General features: G+C 38.9%; 3 protein-coding genes across 3 annotated transcripts in view; 1 reads left to right on the forward strand and 2 right to left on the reverse strand.

Moving 5' to 3' along the window:
• The window catches only part of LOC115245506 (zinc finger protein 704-like), a 97549-nt gene extending 96308 nt beyond the window's left edge, over positions 1-1241 (reverse strand). The window contains exon 1 of the mRNA XM_029823869.1: positions 1-1241. Coding sequence (XP_029679729.1) covers positions 1-333 — 333 coding nt within the window. The 5' untranslated portion in view covers positions 334-1241.
• Positions 1242-4438: 3197 nt separating this feature from the next.
• On the forward strand, positions 4439-7649 carry LOC115245445 (leucine-rich repeat-containing protein 17-like). The gene is made up of 4 exons (XM_029823755.1): positions 4439-5227; positions 5775-6008; positions 6095-6255; positions 6424-7649. Exons 1-4 carry the CDS (start codon positions 4982-4984, stop codon positions 7040-7042), a joined length of 1260 nt encoding a protein of 419 aa, XP_029679615.1. The 5' UTR covers positions 4439-4981; the 3' UTR covers positions 7043-7649.
• A 623-nt stretch (positions 7650-8272) lies between these two features.
• Positions 8273-11035, reverse strand: LOC115245446 (lipoyltransferase 1, mitochondrial). The gene is made up of 4 exons (XM_029823756.1): positions 10321-11035; positions 9754-9861; positions 8887-9100; positions 8273-8705 (listed from the first exon to the last, which is right to left on the reverse strand). The coding sequence occupies exons 1-4, from the start codon at positions 10828-10830 to the stop codon at positions 8323-8325; spliced, it is 1215 nt and encodes a 404-aa protein (XP_029679616.1). The 5' UTR covers positions 10831-11035; the 3' UTR covers positions 8273-8322.
• Between the last annotated feature and the right edge of the window lie 924 nt (positions 11036-11959).

The raw sequence follows: 11959 nt of genomic DNA on the forward strand, positions 1-11959 counted from the left end.
GCTCTTCTGGCCCGGCGGCGACTCGGCGGAGGCTGTCTGCGGCGTCTTCACGGCGTAAATGGCGCCGCTGTAGTACTTGCCATCCTCGCCGGGAGCGCACACCCTGGTGCCGATTATGCTGCGCTTCGCCAGCCTCTTGCCCGTCGACATTATTCGCAGCTTCTGCCGATGACGCGATATCACTCGGTCGGGGTGCCTGTGTGTCACGTGTGTATTATATGCGCTGCTCTCTCGCGTGTTGCGATAATCGATAGACGGATCGATCGTGTTCACTCTCGCGCGGAGTGTCCTGTTGCGCGTGGCACTTGGATAGACGCGCGACGTGATGTACATACACCGTTCGTTCCTTCCGTGTCCACTTTGCGAAACACGCGGAGCACTCTCTCCGTTCAACAGTGTTCGAAGGGATGATCGTTCGCGACGCCGACACGAGGAGCACGACACACTCGCGGATCCATAGAGTCACACCGGATACGAGAGCACGCGTGCAAGGACGGTGCGAAAGTTCGAAGTTTCAAGGAGTGCGAGGATAACACGCGCACCCCCGAAAGGACGCCGGCTGGCTGTCACGAGCGAGCGATGAGGATGTCACTCGACCACCACGTTTTAAATTTCACAAGAGAACGCTCGCTTTATCGCTCTCTCTCTCTCTCTCCCTCTCGCTCTCTCACCCTCTATCCCGCTTTAGGTCATCGTACCGTCCAACTTTTCGTCACGCACACGGATCACACGGATGTATGCCTGCCGCCGGCGGCGGTGGCAGTTTAAATTTGCGCGGGGAGGGGAAAAGGGAGTCGCGGGACTCTCTAGACGCTGGAGAGACGCGGTGGCCTCCGCGGCCTGAACACAGAACTCAGCGTATCAACAAAGCGGCGTGCACCGTCGCCCGCGTTCGTCACGCCGTCCGCATATTCGAGGCACTTCGTGATCGATTCGTGACGATGCGTTGACGTGGACACGTTGACTGACAGCATAATAATACGGGGCTGACGCGCGCCGATGATAGACGGTAAATCGAAACTAGACGACGGCTAAGCCGGGTCGCGATCGTACGTTTAACAGTGATCCGTACGGTAGAAGGACTCGCGCTACCCGACATGTGATGCACAGCTGAGCGACCGGGAGGGACTGAGAGGACAGACTGCCAAGCGGCTTTCACTGCGCCGGCCGGCCGCCCGCCCGTCCGGGAAAAACAGCTGATAGATAACAACAAAGCCACGTGACCCGGCCTCGAGCGCCCATTGGCCGCTCGCTCTGACCTACTTACTCCGATTGGCCCTCCGCCCGGACAACGAGAGAAACGGGAAAAAATCGCAGGCTAGAGCGCTTAGGCAAAGAGCGCCTGCTCGACGAGACGCTCCACTCCGTTTCCCGCCCCCCCCCCTCCTGTCTCGCTACCGGTCACCCCTTCCCCTCACCTCTCCACCGCCCTGCTCCGTCGTGCGTACTCGGCGCGTTCCCGGCGTTTCTGCGAAGCGACGCCGACTTTATGCGCGTATCTCTCGCACGAATACTCGACGCGAGATGCTTCATGATCGATTTTCGGAATCGAATTTCGACGAACGGATGAAAGTATGCGCAGTTTTTTAGCGAACTCGCGTCACGGAGCGGCGATCAGCTGTTACGGAAAATAACAGCCCAGGCGGTTGTTTCGCCGTCAGCTGAGAATGTCGGTGACGAAACGATACGAGTGGCCGGGGCCGGCCGCTCGGCAAAGCATCTCGCTTCGCGAGACGCTCCCATCGATCCCTCGATACCATACTGTATCGTATTTCTCGCGAAATACGTCGTATTTCGTCGAAGCGCCGCTACGAGAGATCGACGATACGCGTATCGTGCGACGAAACGATGCCGATCGCGCTCCGCGTCGCGTTCCTGCAGATAAAATCGTGCTTTCTGCTTCAGCTGTCAGCGTCGATCGGCCATTTTGCGTCAGCTGAGTCGCTCGATGACGACACGCGGCGAGTGGAGGGTCTGGCGAGTGGGAACGCTTCGAGACCGAAGCGTTGCCAGCGGTAGACATTTTTGCAAAAGCTCTCACCTTTCGCGTGTGCGTGCACGTCGTACGAATCGTACGCGTCGCTTGTCGCGCGTATACATCTCATAATCTTTTTCATCGTTTCACGTTAAATGCGAGATAATCGAAGCGCGTGGACGCTCAGAGAGATATGCATATGTATGCGGCGAGTCGTAGGTCGCAGGCCGGCGACGTAAAGAGCCGAGGGGACGCGCCGCGTCAGCTGAGGGCGCCAGTGACGAAACGCGAGAGAGTGGACTATCTGCGACAGCTGTGTGCGACGACACCAACAGAACGGCAACAGACACAGCACGTCGTCGTTCCCGGCGTCGCGCGTACTCCGATGCGTAGTAAACGCATTTTTCCTCAATCGAGACGACCCGATGAACGTTGTGCGTCTGTCGGGCGCGAAGAGTCCCGGAGAACGAAGACGGATTATTAATGACGGGTTAATTCGTGACCTCTCTGGTCGGGTCAATCGATCATCGTCCTCCGCCCGGCGTTGGTCGCCAAAGGTGAAGCTTTCCCCGGCGTTGATCGCCATGGCGTCGCGGAGGACGCGCGATGAAAATGGCCGGAAGATGTTACGATGGGTGATGGGGGTGAAGGGGGAAGGGGGAGGATAGGGAGAAAGGGGAACGCGGAGGAGGAGAAGGCGAACCGGCGAAATAGAAGGCAACGGGTCCACGCGCGCGTTCCCAGCAGCCTATCCTAGATTTATTTCCGTGGACGCGTTGCGCAATATGCGCACCTCGCTGGTTAGCTCGGTAACCGCTGACCCTCATTATAAGTACGGAAGACGTGCCAAAGGGTAATGAGCGTCGTTTACCGAAAGCCCCGATGACTCTCGTCGTTCCCGTTAACGCGTCGCGATCCATTATCCCGATATGTCTCTGTTGATTCTTATTGTTAGCGAGCGTGATTCATTTAAATTCCGCATCACTGCAATAAATCGGATTCGATAACATCACAAGTTGTTTATATATGTATATATTTTTGGAAACGTGGTGCGTTTTAGCTTCTCTTACGTTTGATTTGGTAAATAAATAAATAAAAGAAAACGAAATTATTTTTTATCGTGAAAGCCATGGAGTAATATTAGCTACAGGCCGTGGAAAGTACAGATATACAAAAAGAATATTTCAAAATCATAGACTATAATTGAAGGCCACAACAACCCAAACAGCACATGTCTCTAAAAAACGCCTGAAAGACGATTTGAAGACCTCTTATTGTCCTGTAGATATTTTTAAATTATCTTTTGGCCTTCTTGTGCTGTCTGGGAAAGCACTAATTTGTTTCATAAAGTTTCTTATACAGACTATATATGTACATATCTTTCTCTGTCTCTTTCTCTATTTCTCTCAAATTAAAAATATTTTGGCTGTACAATAGTAGCAAAAAACTATCAAAATTGAAAAACAAAACATATTTCTTACGTTTATACCGTTTGAAAAATCAAATAAATAAATCAGAATTATAAAAAGAATTAAAGTATCACAAAATAATATGGTTTTTAACGTCTTCGTAAAAGAAAATAGTTGTAATTAATATTTTTCATAATTTATAATACAAACTTTTGATCGTGAGTACCCCTGAAATTAACTGCAAGAAAAAAAAACACGAATAAGTTGCAGAAAGAAAGAGAGAAAGAGACAGATAATATTTTTCTACAATTTTTAGTAAATAACTTTTAAACGAATAAGCGGATCTAAATGAAGTTTTACACAAATATTTATTAGAATTTTCTTAATATATGTGAAAATTTTTATTTCATTGACAATGTTTTTTCTTGTCAAATTTATCAATAAGTGCTCCAATATGTGATTTTCTATAAGAATCAATATTAACTTTAAACTTAAATAATTTCCAAACCGTTAAGAGAACTGTGTGCTCAGATTTTGCACAGATACTCAGAAGTAGTAGAACAATCTACGAAATTTTCATGCTTTTGTCAATGTTTTGACATATAACACATTATTCCTTAAGTTGATGAATATCGTGTTACGATTATCAAATCAATAAATAAAATTGCAAAAGTTTAACAAAAATTAATTTTGCAAATAGAGGTCATATTTTCCTCGTGTCTTCTTTCGTACAAATCGGTTATTGTATTAACAAATAATAAAAACAACTACAGTTAAGACATAGATGTAACCGAAAAATTGCTGAATAAAAAAATTAAGCTTTCCTTTTCTTTGTATTTTTTCTCCAAATTACTGACAAAGTTATTTATACTGAAACGGCAAAAGAGAAATAATAATGTAACTTTAACTCAGCCATTTTCCATTTGATAAGTTGGCAAACTTTACTGTATTTCAAAACTTGACTGTTCCGTTAAAACTGGAAGAATATTTCTTAACCGGAGAAAAATATTTTTCAGTGGGCCGGACAAATTTATCGCGGTTCTTTCTTTCGGTTTGCGGTAAAGTATTTTTTTAGAGGAAAACGGCTCTCTCTCTTATATTATAATAGGATATATCACATCAAACGTACTCTATCAAGTTTACAGAAATTGTAATTAAAAAGTTCGACGAGAGAGATATATATTTAAAAGTGTATAGAAAATTCTCTGCTAAAGAGAACATTTATAGTCAGGCTATAGTCTAAAGTAAAATCCATAAAACCTTTTAAATCCTATAGAATATGTTCTGTCCAGCTTTTTCCTGGGTCAGGCCCAGCCGTTTTCTTGGATCAGGCACCCTTCGCAGATCAACTCTTGTAAATTCCTAGAAAACATATATACAAGGTAAAGAAAAGGATAATGATGACAGTATGACGCGTCGCAATACACATATATCGCTTTGTCGTACACGTTGGCGAGATAAGATTATGCCAGTGCACGGCAGTTTCGTGCCTCGTGACGCATCAACGATGTCTATCAAGCGCAAAATTGTCAGATATCAATGATGATACGTCGAAATTATCGCCTTTACATTCTCCGTACAATTTGAGCGGCTCGCCATGACACGTAAAATAATTAGAACCTTATTTACTGCTCTCGTCTTCCAAGTAGTTGTAATTGGTGATTCGGTGCATTCATCCGGAAAATGCTCATTGTTGTGCGACTGCGATATTTGGTACGGATTGCAATACGCCTCTTGTGTTGGACGCCATCTTTATAGCATTCATACAGGTGCGCCCAGCACCGTGCAAGCTTTGGATTTGTCGAATAATTCGATATCTATTTTAAATAATTATGAACTAGCGGTGAGTATATATATGCACACAAGCGTATTTTTCGTACATTATATTCAACTGGTATTTACCAAAAGACCCATCTATTCCTCTCGAACTCATTCATCACGATTGAATATAGATATAATAAAGATTGAATATAGAACATGATAAATCTAGTAAAATAACTTAAAATACCTTTCTCTCTCTCTCTCTCTCTTTCTCTCTCTGATACAATTATTTACAATATTTTTTAAAGATTAATGAATTTGGATACGAATTTAGACCGGGTTTTTCGTTAGAAAACTGCTGGACATCTATTTTCGTTATTTATAATCCTAGAATTCAGTTCTAATTTTTATTTTTACGCATACTTTTAGACCTTTACATAATTATAAAATTTTCAATATACTTTTAATTAATAAATTTATATACATATACATATATATATATGATATATATGTAAGTGTATCAAAGAGTCGAAGTTTTAGTTAAAATTTTCAGATAAACACTTTAATTCCCGAATATTGCCCGTTGATTGTTTATACAGATATAACATAACATTTCTTATTTATTTTAGGATGCAGGATTATTAAAACTTAAATATCTTAATCTTTCTACGAATGCAATTAGTGAAATTGGCTTAAACGCTTTCGATGGATTATCTGAATTGACAGTTCTCGATTTATCCCAGAATCATCTTTATTACCTTTTGTCAGATATTTTTATATCAGCAAAGAATTTGCGAATTCTCCGATTGTCAAAAAATAATTTCAACTCTCATGTACCAAAGTTGAAGTGTTCTTGGCTCACGGTAATAACAAAAATATTCTAATTCAATGCTATAAAAAAGATATACATATATTTTTATTTAACTTAAATTTTATTTTTTTTGCATAGGATTTAATTCTGAGTTCCTGTCAAATTAGCTATATATCGATGGATGCGTTTATCGGACTCTCGCATCTTCGTAATCTTGATCTTTCAAATAACTTGATGATTCAATTGGGCAGTAATGTCTTGGACAAATTGCAATTTTTACGAATGTTATCAATAGAGGGGTGAGACGACGAGAAATCTAATATTCACAATTTTTATAAAATTTATTTTTATATAATATATTACTATACCTGTAATTTTTCAAAAAATGTTTAGAAACGAAATATTATATTGCAATGAGATTGATATGTTTGTATGTTCTGTATGTGCAGTGCTTCTTTTTTTTTCAGGAATCCCTGGTCTTGTAATAAACTTATGCGAGATCTGCAGATATATTTGGCCCATAGGAATATACAATATTATCCAATATGTACAAAAAATTTAGAGCCAAAGAAATTTGAGAAAATGATTGTTTACAAGCCACAGATAAAACATGAGAAGCATCGTCCCTCGATAACTTTAGATTCAAACATTAAAAAAAACATGATAACGACAAAGAAGTATCCTGAATTTACACCCATATACAAAAATACGACTACTTGTGTTAATGCGACAAACAAGGCGAATTTTACGAAAACATTAAATGCTATATCGCCGTATTGGTTCTTGGTACTTGGATTTTTACTTGGTAGCGCCTGTGGCATGTTTACGTGCTATATTTGGCTCACAAGGAAGATATCTTGCTGCCGTGGCTATCGCCGGCGAAGAAACAACGATGCTCAAAGAATTTCGTTACTGCAAAGTTTATGGCAGTTTGAAGATTCTGTCTTCCACGAAGATACGATATCTTGTCCTGGTACTCCACCGCCACCATATCGTGAAGTCATGCTGCGACCGGGGCTTTATCGTAATCCACCCGTTACAACAAACTTAAATAATAATGCCACAAACAGTACAGGATATAATTAGGTTGTAAGTATAACGTTATAATATTATCGATTTATAAAACGACGTTGGTACATAAATGTAGAATGTTGACAGTATTCGTCTATCATATTGCTTACGAAAGAATATTTAGCAAAGTATGATTTGGTGAGATAAAATATAAATTCTTTTCTAAATTATAAGTTATGTATTTAATAGATTTAATAGATTAATACACACATAAAATTAGTTTGAAGAGTTTAAGTTTCGAGAAAGAGTTTGATACATGTTAATGCAACAGATGTTATTTCAGACTTTCCATTAGAACTAAAAAAAGAAATAAAAAAATAAAAAAGATAAATAAATAATAATTTAGATTGTTTTTATATGCCAATCGGCGAATTAATACAAGAGTTCCAATTAAAAAATATATTGCGTTTATATAATAAGCTTAACTCATTATAATAATGCAATCAATTGATTGGTATATACATATATGTATATAAATGTGTGTGTGTGTGTGTGTATATATATCATACTTTCAATGATGTCAACAGAAAGAATCATACGTATAATGTTTTACATTCTTAATAAATGAACAATGCATTGATATGATAACTGTATATTACTGAATAAAAACTTTTTAAATTTTTTCCTGTGTGTATAAAATACTATATACACATAATACGTAATATGTACATATATAATACAATGTATATAATTTTAAGAACTATATATATATATATATATATAGTTCTTAAAATTATATACATTGTATTATATATGTACATATTACGTATTATGTGTATATAGTATTTTATACACACAGGAAAAAATTTAAAAAGTTTTTATTCAGTAATATACAGTTATCATATCAATGCATTGTTCATTTATTAAGAATGTAAAACATTATACGTATGATTCTTTCTGTTGACATCATTGAAAGTATGATATATATACACACACACACACACATTTATATACATATATGTATATACCAAAAAAGTCCTGAACCATTTTTTTTATAACGCTTAATAAAGGAGTTATTATTGATTAAGTCTGTCCAATTAGCGCCGATCTTTAGCCGCGCGCCTGGTAGTGTGCGTGCGTCCGGCTAAAAATCGACGCTGATGGGCCAGACTTCACTCAATAATAACTCCTTTATTAAGCGTTATATAAAAAAATGGTACAGAACTTTTCTTTTCAGTTTGATCTAATCTACCTCCACCTTTCGTTTGGTCACTTACTTGTCGACACCCTGTATAATTATTTTTATTTTTGAACACAATAAAACTTTAGACAGTGTGGTTATCCGAAGTTTCGGGTCATTGTAACGTAGCCTCGTCAAATCTCCTTACATTGTTATCATCTACGCTTTGGCTCGTGTTTAATGTAACGATCTTGCCACCAATCTCAGTAATTATATTTTCTGTTACTTCATGGTTGTATCTTGTACCACGAAGATTGCTAATCACATGAAGATCAAGATGCGCACTTGCATCTTGATTAATGTCGGCTGATACTAATCCAGCGGGCAAGGTCATTCTGATTTCCTCTACGATACCGTTCTGTATCTCTAATTTTAAATTTAAGCGATGCATTTTACCATCATGAGTGGGAACATCGAGCTCACGGATAACTGTAAACTTCGGCGTCTTGCCGAAATTCCAATCCCAGGAACGAAACTCGCTGATAATCTTGTCAATTCCTGTATATATATAATTCCATTTTATAAAAATATTTTAATCTGTTATTAGCTAATTTTAGATATAAATATCTTATTTTTAATAATCGTAATAGCAAGATTTCTAAAATTGTTAAAAAAAATTAATCATATTTTCTATTTGATATATTTTTCGAATAATAAGAGTCATTTTTTCGATACATACCAGGAAACCAATCTTCGGTTGGGTTGACATACTGGAAGCCTTTCTGTTGCTGAACAAGATCATATCTCGCGTCTTCGAGAACAAGAGCTTTCGTACGCATATATTCCCAGCCAATAGCGGATATAAGTTTATCCACTTGGATATTTCGATTTATATCGGATAAATTTTTTATTATTGAACGCGTAGAAGTCGTCGCATTCGTAATGATACCATTCTGAAAAAATACATTATTTATTTCATTAATTTTTTTTCTTTTCATATTTATACATCACATTATCTTTTGAAAACAATAGCGCGATATTCATATACCACCGCGCTATCATTGTCTGGCAAAATTGTGTCTTTCATGACGTACGTACACATATATATTTAAAAAGCATATACAGGGTGTCCCACCAAAAGTGGCCACCCCCTTTTATCTTTTAAACTAAAAGAGATAGACCATAATAATTATATATCAAACTGAATTCTATTGTGAGCATAATAGTTGCTTCCAAAAGCTCTGTGTTAACGAACGGAGAGATATGCATAATTTTTTTATAATATAATGTGAATATTTCGATATGATAAAAATTGTAGCGCTATTTGAAACGAATACAACAATGTATGATGTAATGTAAATATTTTACATATTATATGAGTTTTATCGATTTGAAATATCGTGGGCGACGTCTACCTTTTCACTTTTTACCCTGCGTTGTGGGTTGTGGCCGAAGTTGGCCATATCGCAGAGCCGAAAATGAATAGACGTCGCCCGCGATATTTCAAGTCTTATCTTCTTTAATTTAAAAAATAAAAGAGGATAGCTACTTTTGGTGGGACACCCTGTATATGCATGTGTGTCGGTCATATTAAAGAAAATCTTACCTCTTTTTTTGCAAGAGCAGAACTCAGATTGATTTTATTCACGTTAACTAAAAGCGTGCAATGATGATAAGCATTCGATTGTCCTAACTTTGCAGCCGTTCCGGATACCTACACATAGTAATACGAAAAATTATGTAGTTAAAACAAAATAAACGTGAGAAATTAATTTTATGAATTTCTGAAATTCACTTAAAAGAAAAAGATCGTACATTCGGAAACAATTTGCAATTTACAAATAAATTTAGAGTGAACAAATTACAATATTTTGTAAGCAAGATCTATTTTTAGAATCACAGAAATAAATTTAGAGTGAGCGAATTACAATATTTTGTAACGAAAATCTATTTTTAGAATCACATAAATACATTTAAAGAGCGTTACATCATTCGTATTGAAATGTTTCGTTATCGTGTTAATTATATAATGTTATTGACTATACATCTATTGATCGTGTTATATATAAATTTAATATAATTATCATTTAATTAAATAATTAGTAAAAATATTTAAATTATATTTCGCGGATGCGAATAAGATTCTCTAATAAATTACATTAAACATTATTACCTTGTAATCTCCGTCGACTATAATATCGTCACGTTCGTTGATCTCGCTCTTTAAGCCCCATTGTCGGAACAAGGCGGTTTTGATGATATTGAGATTATACTTCCGATCGTATCTTTGTTTCGGCGTGAAGAATGACAAATTGAGGTTGCCTCTGTCGTGATAAACGGTACCGCCACCGCTATTTCGTCGTATCAAAACAATGTTTTCCTTTTCAGCCACATGAATGTTACACTCGAGCCAGGGATTCTGATGACGACCGAACACTACGCACGGATCGTTTCTCCAAAGGAGCAGTACGTGGTGTTTAGAGAGGTCGAGGTTGCGATACAGCCAGTGCTCCAGCGCCAAATTGACAGACACGTCCGTGGATTGCGAGATGAATACCGACTTCTTGATCGGATCGATGTCCTCGTTCGTGGTATAAGTCGATGCATGTCTGACGACTCGCCGGATGCCATCGAGACAGGGCATGCACCGTCTGGCGAGAATCAGTCTAACGGATAGAGACATTGCTTGGCGTATGAAAGAACGGAACTCTCTGGTTGACGAACGGTCGATTGACTGCGGACTACCTGGTTAAGGTCACCGTGACGTAACTTCTGCTGTTTATATATCAATCTTAGTCTAAGATCGTGAGGTTTTTAAAGTTGTTTTGCACTTCGTGCCACGTGTAAAATCAGTCTTGGCTTAACGGTCGATATATGACGACCTCTATTGATGGAAACGCTTGGAAACGTTGGTTTGGCTCGCGGTGACGGAAATCAGGTAGTCGTGCAGGGCGATAGTCTGATGCAACCACTTCCAGGTCTGGTCCAGGGTGTTAATGCGGTACCGGATACCCAAACAATCTCGACAGTCCTTTTGCATTCCTCCGTGTGCTGACAGTTTGAATCTCAAGTTAAATTCACCCGCGCCGAAAGTAAATCCTGTTGGCGACAGGTGCTCCTGTTTTACACGGTATACACAAATAACTTTTCTCGATTCGTCGTACGACGTACGATGCGAGTACGATCGATGCTCGTGAACACGGAATGAGACGTGCTGTCGGATTTAGATTTCATACGCACGCCTTTTCTACTTGCGACGAAAGTAAAGAGAGGGGATTTCGTTTAACTACTTGGAGAGGTTATCTGGGTTCGGGGCATAAAGTACAGCTGACTGGCACGTGATGCAAGTTCCCGCCATGTTGGCCGCAGCCGCGATTTGCCCACTCTCTTTCGTTTATTCTATCCATCCCCACTTGCGACCGAATTTCAGGCGCGTAAATATCGCGATAAGGACCCCCCTCTGATCGCCTCTTATCTGGAAAGTACGTATTCGCATATTATCGCTACGTCTTGTTTTGCTATATGTCTGGCTGGACCCTAACGATTTTAGAGCTAATACGTGGCAGCGCGTAAACGTATAAACGAGAATATAAATAATAAAGTAAATAATATTATGTAGATTTCTTTTTAAACGTTTTATAATTTAATATGTATTTTCTCTTTCTCTCTCTTTCTTATGTTATCGATAAAATACGTACAAGAATTGTGCTCTTAATGTTATTTAATATTGTGAATTGCGGTTTTAATAAAAGCGTTCATGAAAATACAAATTAGGAGTATCAGACACGTATGTATGTATATATATATATATA

The sequence above is a fragment of the Formica exsecta genome, unplaced genomic scaffold, assembly GCF_003651465.1.
Source record: "Formica exsecta isolate Colony F162 unplaced genomic scaffold, ASM365146v1 scaffold98, whole genome shotgun sequence".
Lineage (NCBI taxonomy): Eukaryota > Metazoa > Arthropoda > Insecta > Hymenoptera > Formicidae > Formica > Formica exsecta.

Excerpts from the sequence above, each read along its gene's own strand:
- LOC115245445 (XM_029823755.1), top strand. The coding sequence starts at position 4,982 with ATGACACGTAAAATAATTAGAACCTTATTTACTGCTCTCGTCTTCCAA. Across the intron at positions 5,228-5,774 it reads TAAATAATTATGAACTAGCG|GATGCAGGATTATTAAAACT; the intron begins GTGAGTATATAT and ends TATTTATTTTAG. Across the intron at positions 6,256-6,423 it reads CGAATGTTATCAATAGAGGG|GAATCCCTGGTCTTGTAATA; the intron begins GTGAGACGACGA and ends TTTTTTTTTCAG.
- LOC115245446 (XM_029823756.1), bottom strand. The coding sequence starts at position 10,830 with ATGTCTCTATCCGTTAGACTGATTCTCGCCAGACGGTGCATGCCCTGT. Across the intron at positions 9,862-10,320 it reads TAGTCGACGGAGATTACAAG|GTATCCGGAACGGCTGCAAA; the intron begins GTAATAATGTTT and ends TACTATGTGTAG. Across the intron at positions 9,101-9,753 it reads CTGCTCTTGCAAAAAAAGAG|AATGGTATCATTACGAATGC; the intron begins GTAAGATTTTCT and ends GTATTTTTTCAG.